General features: G+C 35.0%; 1 protein-coding gene across 5 annotated transcripts; it reads left to right on the top strand.

Annotated features, from left to right (window-relative positions):
• The first annotated feature begins 4,895 nt into the window (after nt 1-4,895).
• On the top strand, nt 4,896-15,852 carry LOC123947209 (natural killer cells antigen CD94-like). Of its 5 annotated transcripts, none has more exons than XM_046013262.1 (8): nt 4,896-5,037; nt 5,394-5,534; nt 7,384-7,455; nt 8,517-8,636; nt 9,921-9,992; nt 10,151-10,302; nt 12,227-12,333; nt 15,460-15,852. In XM_046013262.1, the coding sequence occupies exons 1-8, from the start codon at nt 5,004-5,006 to the stop codon at nt 15,578-15,580; spliced, it is 819 nt and encodes a 272-aa protein (XP_045869218.1). In that variant the 5' UTR covers nt 4,896-5,003; the 3' UTR covers nt 15,581-15,852. The 5 variants fall into 5 exon arrangements, with proteins under 5 accessions (XP_045869218.1, XP_045869216.1, XP_045869219.1 ...); XM_046013260.1 differs by having other exon boundaries at nt 9,903-9,992; XM_046013261.1 differs by having other exon boundaries at nt 4,922-5,037; nt 5,397-5,534; nt 9,903-9,992.
• Nucleotides 15,853-24,808: the final 8,956 nt, after the last annotated feature.

Below are 24,808 nucleotides of genomic sequence, written 5' to 3'. Positions count from 1 at the left end.
GAAAATGGATGAAAGACGTAACGGTGAGACCTGAAACCACAAAAATCCGAGAAGAGAACACAGGTAGCAACCTCTTTGACCTCAGGCATAACAACTTCTTACTCAACACATCTCTAGAGGAAGGGAACCAAAAGCAAAAATGAACTATTAGGACTTCATCCATTACAAATGGCATATTAGGGTTAGTATCCAAAATGTATAAGGAATTTATCAAACTCAACACCCAAAAAAACAAATAATCCAGTTAAGATATGGACACAAGAAGTGCACGGACATTTCTCCAAAGAGGACATACAAATGGCTAACAGACACATGAAAAATTGCTCAACACTCATCATAACAAAAATACAAATCAAAATCATGACGAGATACCCCCTCACACCAGTCAGAATGGCTAAAATTAGTAACTCAGAAAACGACAGATATTGGCAAGGATGTAGAGAAACCCTCTTATACCAATGGTGGGATTGCAAACTAGTGCAGCCACTCTGGAAAGCAGTAGGTTCCAAGTTAAAAATAGAACCACTCTGTGACCCAGCAATTGCACTACTAGGTATTTATCCAAAGGACTCAAAAATACTAACTTGAAGGGGCATATGCACCCCAGTGTTTATACCAGCACTATCAACAATAGTCAAATTATGGAAAGAACCCAATGTCCATTGACTAATTAATGGATAAATAAGAAGTGGCATATATATGTACAATGGAATATTACTCAAACAAAAAAGAATGAAACCTTGCCATTTGCAGCAACATGGATGGAGCTAGCGAGTATTATGTTAAGTGAAATAACTCAGTCAGAGAATGAAAATTACAAGATTCCACTCCTGTGAAATTTAAGAAGCAAAACAGATGAACACAGGGGAAGGGGAGGAAAAATAAAATAAGAGAGGGAGGCAAACCATCTGAGACTCAACTACAGAGAACAAATTAAGGGTTGCTGGAGGGAAGATGGTTGGGGGGTTTGGTTAATGATTGATGGGTGTTAAGGAGCTCTCTTGTGATGGGCACTAGGTGTTGTAAGTGATGAATCACTAAATTCTACTCCTGAAACCAATACTACACTAGATTAACTAACTTGAATTTAAATAAAAACTTGGAAAAAAAAAATAAAACTGCTGCATGGTGTCTCAGAAAGAAAAAAAAAGGCAAACTAATTGAAATGTCAAGCATAATGATGGCTACTGGGGGCTGCGGAATGGAGGACATGGAGAGATATTGGTCAAAGGGAGAAACTTCCAGTCTTAAGAAATAAATTCTGTAAATCTGATGTAACGACATGGTGATTACAGTTAATGATACTGTAGTATAATACAGATATTATATACTTAAAAGTTGCTAAAGTAGTAGATCTTAAATGTTTGTACCAAACAGAAATGATAATTATATGATGGGATGAGGTATTAACTAACTTCATAGTGGGAATCATCTTGCAATGTATAAATATATCAAATTAACATGTTGTACACTTTAAACTTAGAAATGTTAAAATATATTAATAAAGCTGAAAAAAAACAACAAAAAAATAAAGTTCATACTTCCATTTCCTTTCTATCTTTGTATGATTTTAAGTTTCACATCTTTTTTTTTTCCAGCTTTATTAAAACATCATCTTTTGGGGGGTGGAAACATTAAGTTCTACTGTCTTAGAAAATTTCAATTATATAATATAGTGTTACCATATGAGTTCCTCAGACCTTATTCATCTTATAGCTGAAAGTTTGTATTCTTTTACCAACGTCTCCCTGTTTTCTTCACCCCATAGCCCTTGGCAACCAGTCTTCTGCTTTCTGTTTCCATGAGTTTGGTTTTCTTTTTCTGATTCTATATAAGTGATATCATGCAGTATCTGTCTCTCTTTGTCAGGCTTATTTCATGTAACATAATGCTCTTAAGGTCCATCATGTTGTGGTAAATGGCAGGATTTCTTTCTCACAACTGAATAATATTTGTGTTGTATGCATGTGTTTGTATCAGATCTTTATCCATTCATTTGTTGGTAGACTCTTAGGTTGTTTCCATGTCTTGGCTATTGTTAATAATGCTGCAGTAAACTTGGGAGTGCAGGTACTCCTTGAGATCATGCTTTCATTTCTTTGGATATATACCCAGAAATGGGATTGCTAGATCATATGGTAGTTCTATTTCTAGTTTTTGAGGAACTTCTGTATTGTTTTCCATAGTGGTTGCATTAATTTGACTTCCCACTAACAATACAAAAGTGTTCCTTTTCTCAACACCCTGTCAAAGTTTGTTAATCTCTTACCTCTTTGATGATAGCAGTTCTTAGGGGTGAGGAATTACTATGGGTTTGATCTGCATTTTCCCAATGATTAGTCATATTGAGAACCTCTTCATGTACCTGTTGGTCATTTGTGTATCTTCCTTGGAAAAATATCTTAGTTTCTTTGTCCATATTTTAGTTGTATTGGTTATTTATTTATTTACTAATGTACTCATATGTGTATTTATTAAATTATTTAGTTATTGAGTTGTATGCATTCTTCATATACTTTGGACATTAGTCCCTTATAAGATCTATGATTTATAAATATTTTCTCCCATTGCATGCTTTGTCTTTTCATTTTGTTGGTATTTTGCCCTGTGATGGAGACACTTGAATTTGACTAAAAGTCAAATAAAAGTCTTTTCATTCAGTCAATTTCTCCACATGAACATCTATGTCATAAAGTAGATTTCAATAAAATGATGATATTGTATGTATTGTTTCATTATGTTAGCAGGGAATTAACCAATTCCTCTTTTATGGACACATTTTTTTTCCTGATATTTCTGGTCCTTGGATATAATACTGTTATGGGTATCTTCTAAGATAAAGTTTGTTCACAGCATGACTTTTTTCTTATGCTGAATGACTTTTCTTTTACTTCCCTATCTCAAACAGAACTTATTTAAAAACATGATAAATGTAACACATGTATATAATGTGAAGCTTAAAATGGAGCAAATATGAATAATTTTTCCTCTCTCTTAAAGTCTCACTTGTCTATGAAGACCAGTATAAATATTTTTTATGTTCATATGAATTAAATAAATATATTTACACATAATTTCTTCCCCCTTTCTCCATCTATTTCTCTTGTTCTTCCTCATTTCCCTTCCACTTGTCTTTTTTTAATGCTGGACAAGTGCCCACTACTCTGCAACTTGATTTTTGCTTCTAAACAACAAAACATGTAGAACTTTTCTTCTGGCTTATTCCTTAAAGTGTTATCTCTTTAAAATGCATGGATATATAACTATTCAAGTGGAGAGATGATTAGTCATATCAAAAAGCTACAGTACAGTAAGTTTATTTCATTCTTTTTTTTTAAAGGGTGAATGTGTTTATTACAAACATGGCTTAAATAAATGCATAAACACTCTGGGGACAAATAATGAGACTGGGGAAGAATAAGACAGTATGAAGAAAGTTCTTGGATCCAGAGTTAGAAGTCATAAGAGATGAGATCATTAGCATAAAGTTGAACTTTCAAGAACACAGTCAGTGATCTTAATGTTGGAAATTTATTTCATCTTAATAGAATGAAAGGATATATGAATGGAATACTATATATCCATATGATATTCAAACATTAGGGATCAATGCTTTTTCTTTTTTCCCACTTGTTCTTATCTGAATCCTTAACCAATGCAATGCAATCAGATTTTTAAATTTAAAGTCAGAGGGGCGCCTGAGTGGCTCAGTGGGTTAAGCCGCTGCCTTCGGCTCAGGTCATGATCTCAGGGTCCTGGGATTGAGTCCCGCATCGGGCTCTCTGCTCAGCGGTGAGCCTGCTTCCCTCTCTCTTTCTCTGCCTGCCTTTCTGTCTACTTGTGATCTCTCTCTGTCAAATAAATAAATAAAATCTTTTAAATTTAAAGTCAGAAAATAAACAAATAAAAATGAAATACAAGATGGACAAAAAGTCAATGTATGATTGTTTTTATTAAGTTTCAGCTCTTTCCATCCCTAAATTTACTGAGATCTTTGAGTGAACAGTAATGTTATAATATTTGCTTTAGCCAGCCCACCTTACATTTCATATATTAAAAGATAAAATGCAATATATTTTTAGGATTTACTTGTAAGACTGATCTGAACTGGATATAGAAGAGTGGAAAACATGACAACTGCCTATGTCTAAGGTATCTTGTGTGGGTTCAACCAGACTGACCTAAATATACATTTGTTTCTTTGAGGTTATAACCCCAATGATGAGAAAGGATCTTATATGTCTATTTTTGTTTATGTACAATATCTACCTCTACTCACTACAAATATTGAGCCATGGGAGTCCAGTAAATAGTGAACAGTAGATTGTTGGTGGTCACCCAAATTTATTTCTTTAAATAGAACCTGTTTTTACTTGAAAAAAGAAAAAAAAGTTGGTGGAGAGGCGTGGTACCAAAAAACCTTAAGCCAAACTGTCAATATCTAGATCTACAGATTTTATTATGTGTTCTATATCTTCAATAGCCATTTGTTATAGGTTGTCATTTAAATTTCTCTTTAACAGATATCTGTTATTTCCAGTATTTTTCCTTTTCTTATTCCTCTAGTTGGCTAGACCCTTAGTTTCACGCACCTATGTCTTCCTTCAGTACATACTCAATTCTCATGAAAATTTTCACTATGAACTATCAATTATAATTTTTTATGACAGTGGCTTTTCCTAATTTATTTCCAGATTATTACTTGCACAAATCAGACGCTATTAAAAGGCTTGTTTTACATAATTTAATTAAATGGGAATTTTTTTTTTAATTTTTGCAAAATGGTTAGAAATATATCCAGTTATTTTCACATTTCCTTTGTGGTTTTTACCAAAGTAAGTTAGTCTCATACAACTGTAAGTAGCTGCCCTACTTAGACTAGGTCTGGACTTTTCATCAACTCTAGGAGGATAATAGAGAACAAATCTCTTCCTTCACCTACCAGCATCTTTGTGGGCTCTTCTGCACTACAGGAATAAAGAAATCATCTAGAAGGCTTCATAATGCCCGATGCTTCAGACTCTGAGCTGCCTCCAGGTATTTTTTTTTAAATTCAAAATCCTATACCATTTTAATGAAAGTAACATTTTAATTATCTTTGTCTATCTTCACTGCTGGTTATGATTATAACAGGGGCACAAGTTCTTATATTTTCTTTAATATTTTTCAGACATACTGAAAGGATGCTTTTAAATAAGATTAATGGAAATAATGATCTGTTTCCTGGCTCAATCTAAAGTGTAATCAACCATTTAAATAATTTTAGCTGAGTGGGCTATTGAATGGAAATGTGGTTTGAATGTCTACTATTGTAATTGTTTTTCCAGTAATTTTTTAAAATAGTCATGAATCTCTTAGATTAAGTTCTAATCTCAATTTATTTTCTATGTTAGAAGAAATCACAGAGCAGACAGAGACAATACCTATTGCGGACTTGGAACCATCTCCTGACCTTCCTCCCTCTCTTCCTTCTCCTCTTCCTCTTCCTCCAGAGGATGAATGGAGCCCAGTTTCTGAGCCCACCAGGATGAATGGTACAGTATACATAGCAGATTTTACTCACTTATGTCCTCTCTTTGTTATCTTATAGTACTTCTTCACCTGATTTTATACTTTTCTCTGTTACTATTTGGGAGTTTTACAATTTAGAGAAAATATAGAGATTTAAAAATTTTCAGAATGTATATGGAAGCAAAATAAAAGTGTATTTTCTCACAAAGACAATTGAAAATTTCATACATTAAGGAAAATATTCAAAGATTTAAAAAAGCCATTTGCCCAAATTTAGACATGTTTCCTGACATGAGACTGAGAGACTTAAACATGATCAAAATTCAAAATTTAAAACATGATCATGATTTAAATTTCAGCAAATTTGTAAAAAGACAAGAAAGGTAGAAGTCTACTACATGATTGCCTCCTTTTGATTATTGAAAAAAAAAAAACATTTAGTAGAACAAGATTTCTCAACTTCAGCACCTCTGGCATTTTGGGCTAGATAACTGTGTGGTTCAGTGATTGTTGGATGTTTAGCAGCATCTGTGGCTTCTACTCACTAAACACCAGTAATACTTACCCCTCAGCTGTGACACCAGAAATGTCTCCAGACATTTACAAATGTCCCTTAGGGACAAAATTGTCTTTGGTTGATAACCACCATTACTATATTCGGAAATTTGAAGAAATGATTTGGACATTAGTTATTAATATAACCATTCTCTTTGATGGCAGAATTTCACCTTATTTCAGAAGTATAATCCTTCAGAAGTACAAATACTTTTTTTTTTTTAACACTACAGTCTATAGAAAAGACTGTAAACAATGATGGCTTGAAGTTTGGTTTCCAGAATGTGGCAATGTAACATATTATTGTAGTGAAACTGAAGAAATTACAGATGATGTTTGGCCTAAAACCAAATATCCTCCAGTTAAAAAATTCCATAAGACTTGCAGTAATCCTTTAGGAGAAGAATATACCACCAGTCAGCAAGTTCAAATAAAGAATTCTATCTTAATAATAACAGAGATTTAAAATAATTAAGTACTTCCTCATCAGAATATATTAGTGAGGATAAAGTAATCTGAACTGAAATTTTATACCTGGTATTTAAGGATATTTAATGCCTGTATGTAAAATTTTCACCTGTGGTGGAAGTCCCTAAGATCATGCTCAGGTTTGATGATTGACTGGGAGAACTCGCACAGATACATGTACTTATAGCTAAGATTTATGACAATGGAAGTTACGAGCATAGACAGCAAAAGGAAAAAGTACATGGAGTGAAGAATGGTGGAGAGTAGGGTCTTTTCCCAGTATAGTCCCATGGGTCACACAAATTCCTCCAGTAAGATGTGACAATGTGTATCAAATGTTGCCCTTTCAGGAAACTCATTAGAGAATTGGTGTTCAGGATCTTAATTGGGAGTGATTATATAGGCAACCTCTGGCTGACATGTAACAAAATTCCAGACTTCCAGAAGGAAAGTAGGTGTTCATCATAAACTATATAGTGTGACAAACAGTTTAGGAATAGTGAACCATTCTTACCAATAACTGTGGTGGGAACCATCTTGAAATACAGGTTTCTAGATGCCAAAGGCCAACCTTACAAGCAGACCTTTCAAAGGATGGTACTCAGGTCTACTATGCTAACTCATTTCTGCACATCTTTTTAAGTGTTTTTTTTTTTTTTTTCCTTCGCATTTGGCCTAAAAATTTATAGTAATTCACACATTGGATAGTATCAGAAATTTGGGGATATTTTAAGAGCAATAACAAGTGGAAAATAATGGTGTTAATCTTTCAAACAATAGAAGCTCACAATATCTCTCATTATCACTTACTCTGTTTCTTAGCTTCCTCTTTTTCCTTTTCTCTGCAAGGAATCGTTCCTGTGATGGTGGGAATCTCCAGCCTGCTGCTCTTGATGTTGTGTGGGTTCTTTGGGTATCAGTGTAAGTCTAATTAGAGGAAAACTTTTCTCAGATTATATTTCTTTAAACCATCTTCAGATAATAGTTTTCGGTAAACGTTTTGTTGTTATTGAAAAAAGAACGGGCAAAAAGTGACATGAAATTAGGGGTGCCTGGGTGGCTCAGTGGGTTGAGCCTCTGCCTTGGCTCAGGTCATGATCTCAGGGTCCTGGGATTGAGCCCTGCATTGGGCTTTCTGCTTAGCAGGGAGCCTGCTTACCCGCCCACCCCCAGCCTGCTGCTCTGCCTACTTGTGAGCTCTTTCTCTCAAATAAATAAGTAAAATCTTTTTTAAAAAAAGACATGAAATTATCACAACATTTTAGTATATGGAAGAATTTAACTTTGTAAGTTCTAGTAACTACAATATTTTTCTAGGGAAGCAATATTATTGCAATTATGTAGAGATTTTGATAATAACAATTATTATTATTACTATTTGAAAATTACAACTTGCTAAGAAATAAGGTCAATGAATTTACAGCTGTATTTATTTGGAACTCAGAAAGTAACTTCTTTTATAATTTGTTTGAATTTTCAATATCTCCAGCAGCCTAAATTAGATCAATAGAATGTTTTCATTATTACTAAAATTATTCCCAACTGGTGATTTAAAAGTAAATGTTTCTCTTTCATTGATAACACTAGTTTGATACTGAAAACACTATAATTTTGATCAGGGAGTGAAATTCTACATATTAAATCAACACATTAAATCATGATGCCAAAAGTTTTATTCAAGATGATGTTTGCCATTTTTGTTGTCTGTTTCAATTGAATTGGACCATTTTTCTATTAATAGAAACATGTATTCAAACTTATAAGGAAATCATGGCGATATTTTAGATTTAGATGTGAACTTTAGAAATAATAATGGATAAAGGAGAGAGTATTTGGCCAAATAACTTTTTACAACTTTTGAAAACATTTATGGAGAACTTCAGTAGATAGGAAACTAAAAAAATATATTCTTTATAATTGAATACACTGCTGTTTCATAATTAAGCATGTGGCTTACATGTATTGGGAATTCTTGTTTTTAGACTTTCACACTGTTGAGGCACCAGCAACCAAGATGAAGATCTTGAACGAATGGATTGAGTCTTTACAAAACAAAACTGAAAATTTTCTAGAGATCCAAAAAGCTCTTGACCAAAACAAAGGTAATATGAGAGCTAGAACAAACTCTCTTTACAGAATGCAAGGTGGTTCTTACTACAGCCCTAAAATGGCTGATTGTCAAACTTAACAGGAGCTCTCTGACACAGCAGCATGACAGTTTGGACGGTTTCTTGCTTCTTTTTCCTATCATCCTCTGAAACTGAGTCACACATTTTGAGACACAGCCTCCTATTTTAATTAGTTTATCCACTCATTTATTCATTCACATTTGTTCAATGCACATTAAATGCCAGCCACCGGGCTGTGATCAGCATGATCCCTGCCCTTAGGAGGCTCAGGAGAAATCATATGAACTGAAAATAAATCAAAGTGTCTAGGTGTGAAGCGGAGGTACGTGCAAGATATTCGGGGAGCATGGGGAATGGGAGAACTTAAATATCTGAAAAATCGTAGTATTTTCATAGTTTCTAAATGTCTCCTAAGGAGAGAAGTTTAAAATAGTAGAGTCGGGCACCTGGGTGGCTCAGTGGGTTAAGCCGCTGCCTTCGGCTCAGGTCATGATCTCAGGGTCCTGGGATCGAGTCCCACATTGGGCTCTCTGCTCAGCGGCGAGCCTGCTTCCCTTCTCTCTCTCTCTCTGCCTGCCTCTCTATCTACTTGTGGTCTCTCTCTGTCAAATAAATAAATAAAATCTTAAAAAAAAATACTAGAGTCATTATAAAGCTTATTTTATGCTAATTAATTATAGTATAAAATAGTCTGTTTACCATAAATAAATATTTTACAAAAGCCTCGTATTACCATATTTGTTTCCTGCGAAGTATCAAATCTATACTGAATAACTGAATCAGTCATTTGAGAGTCCTTTCATGATAGGTTCTGTTAAAAGACAGATTTCCTTCTTCTTTTTTCTCATTTTATTGAGATATGCTTCACATATAACATTGTGTAAGTTTGAAGTGTGTGGTATGCTGGTTTAATGCATTTACATATTGCAGTATGATTGCTACCATCATGTATCATGTCACATATTTATCATTTCAATTTTATATTGAGAACAATTAAGATCTAGTCTCTTAGCAACTTTGAATTTATAATACAGCACTGTTGACTATGACCACTATGTTCTGCATTTTAAAAGGCTGGTTTCTAAGCAATCGATTATTTCAGCTAGAGATGAAACTAATTCAGAAGAGAAGGGAACTAAACCAGAATTATTTGTATATTTGCCACGTGAGAATTTCATTATTATGACCCTTAAGATAGTTAAAAAAAAACTCATATAATGTGTATTCTCATCTATTAAGTCTTACTGTCCTATGTAGAAACCCTAGAGTGGCTCTGGAGCCAGAAGGATTCTCTCTTTGAGGCTTTACACAAGCTAAAGGAAAAACAAGGTAATTTGGGGGAAATCGAGAAAATTCTGAGTCAATAATTCTTTTTTTAAAAATAAAAATCTTATATATCTTAAAAGGGAATGGTCTGAAGCAATAAGGCCTTGTTTGTGGGCTTTGAGGTTCTGTGGACTCTGAGCTATAATTATCTTCTTTCCTAGGAGTCAAGTGTGGACCTCTTCTGAAGCACTGGGTTCAGTACAAAGACCACTGCTACCATGAAACCATGGAAATGGTTTCTTGGTTAAACTGTTCTGATCTGTGTGTCTCTTTGAATGCTACATTTTTTAAGACTGAAGGGAGTAGATTGGAGGTGAGATTGTATTTTATTCTTTGCTTCTGGGATATGAATATGTAATAGGTACCAGTTAAAGGAACTGTTCACCTGAACCTCTAAAACCAGAGAAAGGAATACCCATGCTTCGTTTTTCACTCATCTTTTCCTGGTATGCTCCACTTCAGCACACCTTTTCTTTCCCAACACACCAGGCAGACTTTCCCTGTAGAAACATTGCATTGCTGTTCCCTCTGCATGTAATGTTCTTCTCTCCTATAACCATGACTAACTACTTCACCTTCTTCAAGTATGCATTCATTCTGTTACCACCTTCTCAGTGAGACCCACCCTGACAACCCCCATTTAAAGCTGCAACTTGTGCATCAGTGCCCACCTTTTCTTCTACACCCCGCCGATGCCTTCCTTTGTACTCCTAGTCCTTCTGACCCTGCTCTATTTTTTTTTCTTTTCCTTGCCTGGCCTTTAATTTCTTTTATTATTTTAGATGCAGTATAGTTAACATACAGTGCTATAGTAGTTTCAGGCGTATGACACAGTGATTCAACAATTCTATATATTACTCAGTGTACATCATAAGTGCACCCCTTTTTTTCAAAATTAACTTATTCTATTTAATTCAGTGACTGAAATAATGACATCATTATGTTTTGATAACAGTAATATTTAATCATTACCATCTAATTGACTCATCCCTCCCCTCCTCTATGGTAACCAACAGTTTGTTCTCCATAGTTAAGAGTAGGTTTTTGGTTTGTCTCTTTTTTTTCTCTTTGTTCATTTGTTTTGTTTCTTAACTTCCACGTATGTGTGAAATCATATGGTATTTGTCTTTCTCTGACTGGTGTATTTTATTAAGCATTATACCCTGTAGCTCCGTTCATGTTGCAAATGACAAGATTTTATTCTTTTTATGGCTGAGTAAAATTCCATTGGAGATATATATATATGCCACATCTTCTTTATCCATTTATCTATTGATGGACACCTTGGGCTGCTCCCATATCTTGGCTATTGTAAATAATGCAGCAATAGAAATAGGGATACATATATCTTTTCAAATTAATGTTTTAGTATTCTTTAGGTAAATACCCAGTAGTGCAGTCACTGGGTCATACGGTAGTTCCATTTTTTACATTTTTTGAGGAACCTCCATACTGTTTTCCACAGGGGCTCACAGTTGGATTCCCACCAACAGTGCAAAACGAGGGTTCGTTTTCTCCACATCCTCACCAACAAGTGTTGTTGATTTTAGCCATTCTCACCAGTGAGACGTGATACCTTATTGTGATTCTTTGCTCTAATTTCTTTTATAGAATTTGTCACCTTCTTACATATCATTTGTGTATATGATGTTGACTTCTATCTGGACACAATCCCCCCAAATTGGGAATTTTCTCATTTTTGTTCAATGATATATTTTAATCTAGAAGAACAGGCACAGAATTTAATAAGTGCTAAAATGAGTGGAGGTGAACCATGAGAGACTATGGACTCTGAAAAACAACCTGAGGGTATAGAAGGGGCGGGGGTTGGGAGGTGGGGGGAACCAGGTGGTGGGTATTAGTGAGGGCACGTGCTGCATGGAGCACTGGGTGTGGTGCAAAAACAATGAACACTGTTATGCTGAAAAGAAATAAAAAAATAAAATGTAAAAACAAAAAAGAAAAACAATTTATTTTTAGTGTGCAATGTCCTGCTGATTATACAATTTTCTATTAGCTATCTTTTCTTTTTCTTCATATTTAATTCCTGGTTTGAGAAAAGCACAGACACTACAGAACTAAGTACTTTTTTGATGTTTCCTTTATCAGTGAACATATATAGACTGCAGTATTTTTATTTTTATGATTCTTTACTTCTTGCCTGACACAAATTACACATTTTTCATCTCTAATGTACTTTTAGTATTAATTCTTTTGTATCTGTTGGTTCCATCCAGAATATCATGAAATTAATTACAGTAAATCATACTTGGCTTGGCCTGTCTTACAAGGAGGAGGACAATGAATGGAAATGGGAGGATGGCTCCTCTCCTTCTCCTGAGCTGTAAGTTTCTAATATATAACCCAATTCTTTATTTCTTTCTTAATGTCTTTTGCTTAAGGAGTTTGAGGAAATAGAGAAGATTACCTGGGACAGAATCTGGACATTTTTATTTCTTGCTTTTGTTATTTCATATTATACTGTCAGTAATTTTATAAATCATAAAGTTGTTCAGATATTTTTAATTAGTGTAAATATGCTTCTATTATTAGATGATCTGATTAATTACAATTTTAGATAAGAAATGTAATGTGGGGATGCCTGGGTGACTCAGCTGGTTAAGAATCTGCCTTCAGGTCAAGTCATGATCCCAGGGTCCTGGGATCTAGTCCTACATCTGGCTCCTTGCTCAGCGGGAAACCTGCTTCTGCCTCTGCCTGCTGTTCTCCCTGTGTGTGCTCGCTGTCTTATTCTCTCTCTCTCTGACAAATAAATAAAATCTTAAAAAAAAAAAGAAATATAATGTGAAGAAGAATATGATTATATACAAACTTTGGGACATCTCTGTTGTTCTTAGAAGTATAATTTCACTCTTTGGCCACAGAGTTTGTGTCCTTTTTATGGTTTTAAGCACATATTGGTCAACTGTGATCCAGAAACATTGCATTAGACAACTATGGCATGTGTGTGTGTGTGTGTGTGTGTGTGTGTGTGTGTTTCTATATCTATCTATCTATATATACATCTGTTTCATCACTGTGTGACAAACTTAGAATTTCAAAGTTTTGATAATTTTGATAGCTGATTATTTTTATTTTGTTCTTTAAGGTTATATTCTTCTGATGTTTAGTGAAACTATTTTTCCTATAACCTATAATAATGCTTTTGACCATTTTATCCTATTTACTTTTTTATTTTTTGCTATAGATTCTTATATATTAAGTTTATAACCTCTCTTTCAGACATTCTTACCAGTTTTTTCCTTTAGTGATTTGCTGTTTAAGTTTATTTGCTTTTATTAAACGAGCAAAGAGTTAACATTTAGGTATACTGAGATTGTCTTTATACATTTAAAATTTGTTTTGACATAAGATGGAGAAAATTGAAACATGTACATGTGTATTCACATTAGTTATAATTTTATCTATCCCTAATATGTATATTTCAATTAGGGAATCAATTGTTAGAGTACTTTTTAAATGATTATTTTTTCATCACTGAATTTAATGTCATATTTGTCATATATTAAAATTTTAATATTTAAATAACAACTCATTGCATATGTCATTTAAATATTTCATGGTTTGTGTAAATATTTCAACATGTGAACAACCTTGAATATTTTTCTGGATTTACCTATACCATTGTGTTAAATTCTGAGTCTGCTTATTTCCGTAGTTGATAATTTTATTTATTACTTTCTCTGGTTTTAATAATGAATTTTATTCTTCTTCCTTTGCCAAATGAAATATCATATTGGTTTTGAAATCACATTCTTTCCTTTTAAATTATAGAGAAAGGCAAGATATATCTTTGGCACATTTTCATTATAAGTTCCAAATAAGTTTGCCTTACAAGAAATATCATTTTCAAAGTAACGATTATAAAAGATAAAGGGATTTAATATTTCCATCTCAAAATTTGTTTAAGTATACAGGTTTTTTTAATGGAAGCTTTGGTATCATTGTATAAGTTTTCCTTTTTAAAAAGATTTTATTTATTTATTTTGGGAGAAATGAGAGAATGAGAGAGGCAGCATGAATGGGGTGGGCAGTGGGGGAGACAGAAGCAGTGTCCCTAGCAGGAAGCGTAGCATGGGGCTCGATCCTGGGACCCCGGGATCATGACCAGAGCCAAAGGCAGACACTCAACCAACTAAGCCACCTAGGTACCCATTTATCAAGTTTCTTATGTGATCATGGTCTATCTCTTCATATAGGGTAATCATATTCCCACAATCACAGTAAGTTTCATCAATCTTTTAGGGAAGGAGGAATGTCATAGCCATTATGACAATAAAAATATTTCTTAATAATTTTAGCAATCAGGGACACCAGGGTGGTTCAGTGGGTTAAGCCTCTGACTTCAGCTCAGGTCATGATCTCAGGGTCCTGGGATAGAGCCACTATTGGGCTCTCTGCTCAGCCGGGAGCCTGCTTCCCCCCCACCCTTCTCTGCCTGCCTCTTTGCCTACTTGTGATCTCTCTTTCTGTCAAATAAAAAAAATAATTTTAGTAATCAGATTCAGGATGACATTAGATGACATGGTTGATCTTTTTTTTATTAGAATTTTGTAACTTGAATACTCTCCTCTGCTTCAAACCCTGTACAATGTTTCCTACACAGAATACTCAATAAGAATGTGGAATTAATGAATGGAAGAATGTATAAAATATTTTGACAATTTATTTTTCCTACGCAGTTCAGAATTTTTTTCTAATTTCTTGACATTTTGAAAAAGAATGTATTATGCATTTAATAATTGAGTAGATAAGCTTTACTTTTTCCAGGAAATACTAGACAACTAATTTTGCTGTAGAGTTGATGAAAGGTAGTTTTACTGACAATACCTAAAATGCTCTAAATCTTTAGTCAAGACCTAAATTCAACCAGAGTATTTGATAGCATCTGCTGTATGTCATTTATGTCAGTGGTGACTTTGTAAATTGAAGAACTCATCAGAGCACAGGGAAGGGTCCTGATATATTACACAGACAGACACCAAAACACACATATGTATGTGCGTATATACTAAGTTTCATTACTAATATTGAGTATCTAATGTAATGTTTTTATAAGCAAAATATCCCTCCTTCAACTGCAGCTGTGCATGCATAACTGAATGGCTTCTATTATGCCAATCTGTACTAAAAGCATAATTTTATATTCCAGGTCATATGTCCATGCTATTGGCATAATTTTCCAGCCAGATCATTCTCTTTCTCTCTATACTGGTGTATATTTTCCCTCTTGTAAATAATTATCACATTTTGTGAAACTTATTTATTGTGTATATATTCATCTCTTCTATAAATGCATGAGTTCTGTATGCAAAAGAGGGAGAGTGTCGTTATAGCCTTGAGTTCTTGACAGCATTAGGCATAATGAATTTCACATAGTGGTTTTAAAATATCATTTAGTGTGAACATGGTGAGTATGGCCAATGACTCGTGTTTTCTAATTTCTCAGGGGTTTGCCAGAGCCAAGTCTGGATTTCCAGGGAAAATGTGTGTATGTAAATTCACACACTGTTGGTACTGATAACTGCACTAAGTCCTCTTCATGCTTGTGTGAGAAGAGTGTCCTCTAAAAATCAGAAGAAGAAAATTAAGAGAAAAGTTATGAAGCCAACCCTCAATAATATTACAGACTCAAGATCTGCCGGTCTTTATTTTATTGTTTTTTCATGTTATTTGTAACTTTTTTTTTCATGGCAGAAAATGATAAATGACTTTGTGATAGAAGGCAAGATCTTAAGTTGTAGCAGAAATCTCCAAGTAATACAGAAAGTTTAGAAATCCAGAACCTGTTTGATTTTGTGAGAATTATATAAATGAACCAATAAACATATCACTTATTATGACTACTTAATCTTTCTGGGCCTCTTTTATATATATATATATATATATATATATATATATATATATATATTTAAAGATTTTATTTATTTATTTGACACAGAGAGAGATCATAAGTAGGCAGAAGCAGGCAGAGAGAGAGAGAGGGGGAAGCAGGTTCCCCGGTGAGCAGAGAGCCCGATGTGGGGCTCAATCCCAGGACCCTGAAATCTTGACCTGAGCTGAAGGCAGAAGCTTAACCCACTGAGCCACCCAGGTGCCCCTGGACCTCTTTTATATTTTAAAGTCTATTTATTCATTTATAGTTATGACCCTATGGAAATAAGCCTTTAGAACAAATACAGTGGGAAATAAAAGTAAATGATTTAACGCATAACATACAAGAATGTAAAAAATACAGGAGTATCAACTGTAACAAAATCACAAAAAAAGAAAAAATAAATCAAATCTCTGAAATCATCTGTTTCCAAAGTTGCTCACAGAAGTCTTCCTACCAGATTTTAAATATATCAGTTTCACTTATGTCTTCAATTTCTTGCTTCCCCTTTTAGTGGAAAAGGCTACTTTTGAATAGACACTGGATTAGCTTCCCACAGCTTCTGTTCTCTGTTCAAGTTTTATGCCATTAATCTTCCCATCACATACATGCAACCACTTCCACTTAAAATACCTACTTCCAAGACAGTAACACGCTCATGCATCTGTACCCACCTGGTTCTACTCATGTCCCCTTCAATTAGCCCCTTATTTAGGCTTCTTTTCTTATTTACATCTTTCAAATATGCATGTCTATCAAACATACAGAAGGGACTTTTTTTTTTTTTTTGGCAATTTAGGCTTCTTTTCAAAGTAAATGTACTTGAGGGAAGAATCTACACAAATTATGTATTTTCTCACTTTCAAATAATTACTCAGGATACTGTTATTTGTATCTTCTTTTTCTCCTCTTTATTGAGACTGCTTTTGTTTAAAATACTAATGGTCTGTTTGGTAGTCATTCATTTGTTCATTCGCTTTGAATTTTTTTATATGTCTGTTTCTGTTTTAGGAAGTATGTTAAACTCAGAAGTCCAATATATTTCAATGCTTGTATTATTTGCTCTAGCTACAGAATTTTACTGGAATACTTATTTCATTCTTCTTGGCACTTTGTCATCATCATCATCGTCTTTGGATACAGTATTATTTTACTTTGAGCAGTTCTCCTCCATCTTGGTTTTCTTCCTTCCACTCTGCTCCTATACTTTTAGTCTCCTTTTCAGATCTTTTTAAAATTGCTTCCTAGTGTTTTGCAGTTGAAGTTTTCATTAGGGAACAGTCATTTCATTTAGGATGATGTTCAGTTTATTGACACAGATAAATTAATTGTCGTTGCTACTTTCCTGTCCTTTTACCTGTTCTATAAGTCAGTTTGACTTCATTAATTACAAGTAACAGAAACAGGATTCAGGGGCACCTGGGTGGCTCAGTGGGTTAAGCCTCTGCCTTCGGCTCAGATCATGATCTCAGGGTCCTAGGATGGAGCCCCGCTTTGGGCTCTCTGCTCAGCAGGGAGCCTGCTTCCTCCTCTCTCTCTGTCTGCCTCTCTGCCTACTTGTGATCTCTGTCAAATAAATAAATAAATAAACCTTAAAAAAAAAGAAACAGGATTCAATTTAGCTTGAACAAAATGGGAAACCTTTGGAAATGTACTTGGTTATTATGTCTAATTGAAGAAAAGTTTGAATGAACAAACCATAGGAAAGGTAACAATAGAGCTTAGCCACAGGGAAAATAAGCCAGGAATCAATTCTATCATTCATCTGTGATGCTTTTCTCTGCCTTTCTCTATCCATGTCAGTTTTATTTATTTATTTTCATAATGATGGTAGATTCCTTCCATGTAATTGGAAACAGATAATAACGACTCTCAGGCATCCATCCTATAGCTTTTATGATGAGAAAGTTTCCTATTTAATTTTACTAGAAAAATATAATGTCATGGTAAGGGTGAGCTAAGCCATCAATACATGGGCACCTTAGGTATAGGCTTATGTATGGAAGGGGAAGAAGTTCTCAGAAGAATGGGTATAGTCTGACTGACAATAGCATGAATGCTCCCACAAATATGCACTGATTTTTTCCTGTGCAAATAAAAGGTGCCACAAATCAAGTATGTTCCTCTAGAAAGCCTAGAGATTTTAAGAAAAATAAAATAATAGCAAGCATACATTTAGAATTTACTCTGTCAGGTGCAATTACAAGTGATTTATGTATATTAATCAAATTTATTCTCAAACAAATAAGGTAGATTGTAATATTTGATAGAAGAAAGAAGTGACTACTTGAGGCTTTCCAAGGTTATAGAACTTGTTTGTGGCAGAGCTGGAATTTGAACTCTGATATCTTAATATAAAAATCCAGGCCCTGAAACACACTAGCATATGTATTTTCTCATATACCTATTCAAAGAGCACCTCACATAAACATAATATACCACTTAATGACAGGTAAGATTGCACTAGAAGCCTTGGAAAATAGTGAATAAGAAAATTTGATGACTCCATATTTGATACAAAATGATGGGGAATTCAGAAGACGATACAAGCTTTTACAATTTTGCAGTAGAATTTCAGTGACAGTTAAAGAGCATATTCTTTGGGGAGTACATGTAAGGGACACAATTCAGATTTAAGGGTGAACCAGGAGAGGAATCCTAGGGGATTTCTAGAACTATATCTTGATATGTAGCAGAAGCCTCAAATTGCTCTTTGAATACATTGTGAGTCAGTTTCCAAGCGAAATTGTATCTGAGACAGAGGTTACTGAATCAAAAATCCTCTTGTGACCCGCACTTTATAGGAAAGAAGGACAATATTGGACAGAACGAGCTGCAATGAACTCACAACCAACTTAGAACTTCAGCCGACTTCATGGGAATTCCTGAAGCTGGGAAGGTCCATCAGAATAATCCCAAACTGAAGTGAAGGCCAGGCCTTTATCTCTTTTGTTTCAACCAGACATGGGATGTAGGTGTCCAGTAGGACGGGTAGTGATCCTGAGTGAATTAGATGTCTTTAGCTGAGGGCAATGCCTCTGGGCTAAGATCTCAGAGCTGTCATGCATCAGCATCCCTGGCATCTGTGGGAATTTGTATTATAGTCCCGAAGGGGGAATCAGGGCACAGCACAGCAGCAATGATGGAATAAAGAATTTAAACCTCAAGGAGAAAACGAGAATTGGTCAGAGGTCAATGTTATGCATAAGAACCTTTTCTACATGGAAAATGGCACAGAGAAAGGTATACTCCGTGACCACTCAACTTCTGACTGAAAGGAGATGGAATAAAGGGGGGTTCTTTACTCATTTGAATCAGTTGTTTAGAATCATGGATTAAGTTCAGTGATATCATTGGACATCTAGTTGGCTGATGGCTCTGCTCAGTGGGGAACATAGGAGAAAGGGTTTCTGGAGGTCCAGAATTCTAAGTTCTAGGTATAATAAGTTTGGTATATCTGTGAAATATCCACTGATTACATGCTCTAAAACTACAGCCCCATTGGTTTAATGAGACTAGAATGCTCAGAACCTCCTAGTTTAGAAATTTCTTTTTAACTTATACATATGCAATTAACTATAGAGCAAATTGTAGGTAAAACAAAAATTCTCAGAAAATTAGTTCTGCACTTAACCTTTACATTTATCAGTAAAAAATAGATTTTAAAAAATATTCCCAAATGAAAAGCACTTTTAAAAAGTCCTCTTCTGCAAATTCAGAATCATATTGTCCTTGATGCCTCTCAGCCTGTGAATGGACACAGAGAAAGTCAATAAACACACACACAGCAAATTGTGTGGAAATAAGAGAACACTCAGTAGTGTAGTTCTTCCTGTGACCTGCCAAGGGGTTTCATTGTTCTACCTGTGACTTGCCAAGGGGTTTCATTGTTCCAGAAATGTCTGTGAAAAATGTAGAAAAAAGAAAGTTGGGGGATTATGAGGGACTTAAACTGACTCATATACTGTTAGCTGTCAATCAAGACATTTTCTCCTCTGCATTTAATTTCTCCAGTCACAGCCAGTTATATTAAAACTTCTGGTAAAGAAAATTTTCATCTAAGGGTGCCTGGGTGGTGCAGTCAGTTGAGCATTTGACTCTTGATTTCAGCTCAAGTTATGACCTCAGGTTCATAAGATCCAGCCCTGTGTTGGGCTTCATACTCAGTGAGGAGTCTGCTTGGGACTCTGTCGCCTTCTGCCCCTTCCCCAACCCACATGTGCAATATTTTTAAAATAAATAAATAAATATTTTAAAAAAGAGAAAATTATAATCTATTCCCCTTATCACAGTAAAAAAAAAACAAACCCCACATTCAACAGCGGTTTACTGAAAACAGGAAAGAGCAACAAGTGGAAGAGAGTAGACTTGAACATTTCGTGAGCATAGAAATATTTTGACTATATTTACATAGTTTGCACATTTGGAAAGGACTGAAAACAATCATGTTTTAATCAGCTGGAGACCAAAATAAAAGCCACTATAACTGCAATATGTTCCTTTCATTTCTTTATGACAAGATGTCAAGTTCATACCCGGCTATCTACGTTTGCAACTAACATAACTATTTTGTTGACATGGTGTGGAGGTGTAACACAATTTATATAAAACACAAAAATACAAAGTAAGCAATGGAGAAGGAGATCTAGCACCATATGTGAATGTGTATTGAAATGATGTCAAATGGAGCCACAGGAGAATGTATTATTACATTTTACTGTAAAAGAAAAGAATGTGGAAAAATTAATACCTTAGAAACTTTTGAGTATTTCAAGAATAATGAAGTGATAGGTTTAGCTACAGACATTTTATCATTTGTGATCTTGGTTTTAGCAGCTTTGATGGGATAGTAGAAGAACTAAAGTTAGGTCCATCCATGTTTTTGCAAATGGCATGATCTCATCTTTTTAATGCCTTCTATGGGTTGTAAATCAGACCGAAGAAGATAAGTACCATATGATTTCATTCATATGTGGAATCTAAAGACCAAAAAAACAAAAAACAAAACAAAACAAAAAACAATGAATAAAAAAAAGCCAGAAACAGCTTTTTTTTTTAAAGATTTTATTTATTTATTTAACACAGAGAGAGAGAGAGAGAGAGAGAGAGAGAGAGATTGAGATCACAAGTAGGCAGAACAGCAGGCAGAGAGGAAGGGAAGCAGACTCCCTGCTGAGCAGAGAGCCCGATGTGGGGCTCGATCCCAGGACCCTGAGACCATGACCTGAGCCGAAGGCAGAGGCTCAACCTACTGAGCCATCCAGGCACCCCCAGAAACAGCCTTTTAAATACAGAGAACAAACTGATGGTTGACAGAGGGAGGGACGATGGAAGGATGAGCAAAATGGGGAGAGGGAGTGGGAGATACAGGCCTCCAGTTATGGAATTAATAAGGCACAGGGATGAAGGGCACAGCATAGGGAATAGAGTCAGTGATGTTGTGATATGATACTGTCATAAGCTGTTTATCATAACACCACGGCTGCTGGCACTACTTGTGGTGAGCATAGCATACTGTATAGACTTGTGGGATCATTCCCTTGTACACCTGGAATGAATGCAGCATTGTGTGCCAACTCGACTCAGATATTTTTCCCCTATTTTCATTACATAAAAATATGATGAGTAATACTCTAAGGAAAAGTTAAATAAATACACAGTGATGTGTTATAAGAAATTATGCCACAGTACCAATAATTGCATGCTTTTAGGGAAGATTTGCAACATCAACCAAGCTTCCAATTCTTCAATGACTTAAAGAATGTGTAAAAAAAAAAAAAAAAAGGATTCTGCTAATTTAGGTCAAAGGGTCCATCAATGACAGACCATAAAATAACTACATGTGTTGAATTTCTGTCCCAGTACCAACTGGGAAATTGTGTTCCTTCCCCTCAATCCTTAATTTGCAGGCATCTTCAAATTGTTGCCAAATGATCTGGGCTTTAGTCCGTTTATATATAGCAAATTATTGCTTAGAAGATACAGCTAATTTTTTTTTTTTTTTGTAATGAGAATAAAACCAGGTTGCAGTGGTTTATGAGATGGAGAAAGGAAGTTTAGATTTTTTTTCCAAGGTATTTAACTAAGGAGAGATTGGGCAGTAACTGGAGAAGGTGATGAGCTGGGGGAAGGTTGACTTATTGGTTACCCAACATCCTCTCTAGTACGCAGAACTTCTAAACCAGTATGGTCACAGTGGTGTCTTTATTTTTCTATTGTGAAGTAGTCAAGGACTTAGTTTTAACGCTTTTGCAAAGACATAATATCACTGATGTGGTAAAGTACGTGAACAAAAGCAGCTATTTTTAGTGGAATTACAGTTGGTATGTCAGTATGACTGAGTAAATGTTTTAACTGAAAAACATTTACAACATTGAGTAGTTTGTTTCCCCTTGGGAATTTAGAGAAAGAAATAGATGTAACAGAATGGTCACATTAATAAAAAAAATTCTGGGGGCGCCTGGGTGGCTCAGTGGGTTAAGCCACTGCCTTCGGCTCAGGTCATGATCTCGGGGTCCTGGGATCGAGTCCCACATCGGGCTCTCTGCTCAGCGGAGAGCCTGCTTCCCTTCCTCTCTCTCTGCCTGCCTCTCTTGTGATTTCTCTCTGTCAAATAAATAAATCTTTAAAAAAATAAATAAATAAATAAATAAAATTCTGCACTTGTGCTTGCTATTGTTTAATTGAAGAAATATTAAACGAATGTGGTTTAACTTGGTTAACTTGGTTTAACTCAGTGCCTGTAATGATATCTTGTAGATGACTCAAACGTCTTATTTACTCCTACGTTATTAAGCCAAATACACAGCTCTCATTTCTGCTTCTCGTTTTTCTTTTACAGCAAAGATCATAGCTGCAATACACACAGTAAAATTATTTCTCAATTGTATATGAAAGAGAGAAAGCAAAAATAATTAAATTCATTATGTGCCAAGAAATTAAGACATAATCAAATTGCCCAGTGTTTTTTTAATATTGGTCTAGTTATATGCAGTTAAATTATAGGAAGAATTTTATAACCCATATTATATATTTGGCCTCTGCTTTTAAGCATCTATGAATATATTTAAGTGAATAATGTTTTCTCTTCTCTGTGTATTTTAATTATGTGGAAGGTGTTAGGGTCCGTGATCAAAGGAGCGAGACTGATACAAAGCGAAGGTCAAGCAAAGCTTTATTTCCTGCCAAGCATCGAGAATCAAACTGACCGGTTCAGGGCCATCTCTTGCAAAGAGGTGAACCCTCCCAGCCTCACAGACTAACTTTTATAGAGATAGTTTAGCCGGGCTATACACAGGTGGCCAATGAGATTGCAATACACAGAGAAAACTGCACAGTCATGCTAGGTCTGCAACACACAGAGAAAACTGCTAGGTTACACACGGGTGGCCAATTGAATTTCAATTTACCCTAGTAGATATACGCACACCCCACTGATTGGAAGTCTTTACCTGGCCTGACCCCCCTTGTATCTGGGCTTTGCAAGTAAGTTCCTCTGGGAGGGGCAGGGTCAATCTAAGTTCACTGCATAAACACAAAATGACTCCCTCTGGCTAAGCAGGTCCTTACAGAAGGTAAGCTCATGGAAACTAGAAAATTTTCATTTTAAAATGAAGGACCAAGTCAGTAAGTAGATCCTCTTAGTCTCCATTTTGCTTACCTTCATTTGATAAGGAAATATGGAGGATGTGTCTGGAAACTGGGGCTATCAGACTGAACTAGCTGATGGTCACAACAAGTAAGAAAACTTCAGAGATCTTCTCAGTTACGTCTGCTTCCTCAGTAATATGGATTGAGGAATGTCAGTCAGGAAGAAGGGAGTGGAAAAAGTCTAGTGCTGTAAGGAGTAAACACACACTTGAAAACAAAAACAAACGAACAAAAAATCCTACTTTTATGGACATACAAAATTCTTCAAAAATGGCCAATCTCAGTGTGAAATTGAAGTTAAAATGGTAGCAATGGGCTCTGTGGAACAGTAAAAGTCTCAGTATTTCAGCATACCATTTGCCAAGGAAAACTCATACCATTCAAATTATTTATCATCTATCTATCTATCTGTCATCTATCATCTATCTACTTACCAGCCTATCATCTATGTATCTACTTATCTATCATTTATCATGTATCCAGCATTATCATCAGCTAAGGACTCAAAACATGTCTGGCATTAAATGATCAGTAAATGGTGGCTAAAATTAAATTTACTATCTCCTACATTATTATGCTTTCCCTACTATATTCCTTATATTTAACAACTTATTGTAAGGTAAGCATAAGAACTATACTTAATAATTTAACTGCAAATAAGTGACAAAAGAATTTGCACCTAGATGATTTCCTCTTTGTTTTGAACAGATTGAAGATGTCTCGATGATGCTAAACTCTTTATTTTTTTTTTATTATTTTATTTCATTTTTCTATACCCAGAACATTTATATATGTTCTGTGCTAACAGATAAAAAAATGTTAAAATACAAGTCAATGTTTAATATGAAAAAGAATTAAATTTCTATTTGAGTTTTCAACCAAGAAAGGGGAAAATGAAGGGGCGCCTGGGAGGCTCAGTGGGTTAAGCCTCTGCCTTCAGCTCAGGTCATGATCTCAGGGTCCTGGAATCGAGCCCCACATCAGGCTTTCTGCTTGGTGGGGAGCCTGCTTCCCCCCCCATCTCTCTGCCTGCCTCTCTGCCTACTTGTGATCTCTGTTTGTCAAATTAATAAATAAAGTCTTAAAAAAAAAAAGAAAGGAAAATGAATAAAAACCAAAAATCAAAGCTAGAGAGCCAATGCTGTAAGTAATTATTGGTAGATTAAGACTCACACGGGGGCCATTGAAAAGCTTTAATAAGCTTTAGTTTAATGACGGATGGGGATATTTACTTTACTCTTAACTGTTAATGTACTGCATCAAAGTGATTGAA

This window comes from Meles meles, chromosome 7, assembly GCF_922984935.1.
Source record: "Meles meles chromosome 7, mMelMel3.1 paternal haplotype, whole genome shotgun sequence".
In the NCBI taxonomy this organism is placed as follows: Eukaryota; Metazoa; Chordata; class Mammalia; order Carnivora; family Mustelidae; genus Meles; species Meles meles.
The sequence above is the reverse complement of the archived record's forward strand: the minus strand, read 5'-3'. Positions and strand labels throughout refer to the sequence as shown.

Bases quoted from the DNA above. Each gene is read 5' to 3' on its own strand.
- LOC123947209 (XM_046013260.1), top strand. From the start codon at position 5,004: ATGCCCGATGCTTCAGACTCTGAGCTGCCTCCAG. The intron at 5,535-7,383 runs GTACAGTATACA...TTTCTCTGCAAG, and splicing joins TGAGCCCACCAGGATGAATG to GAATCGTTCCTGTGATGGTG. The intron at 8,637-9,902 runs GTAATATGAGAG...TCATCTATTAAG, and splicing joins AGCTCTTGACCAAAACAAAG to TCTTACTGTCCTATGTAGAA.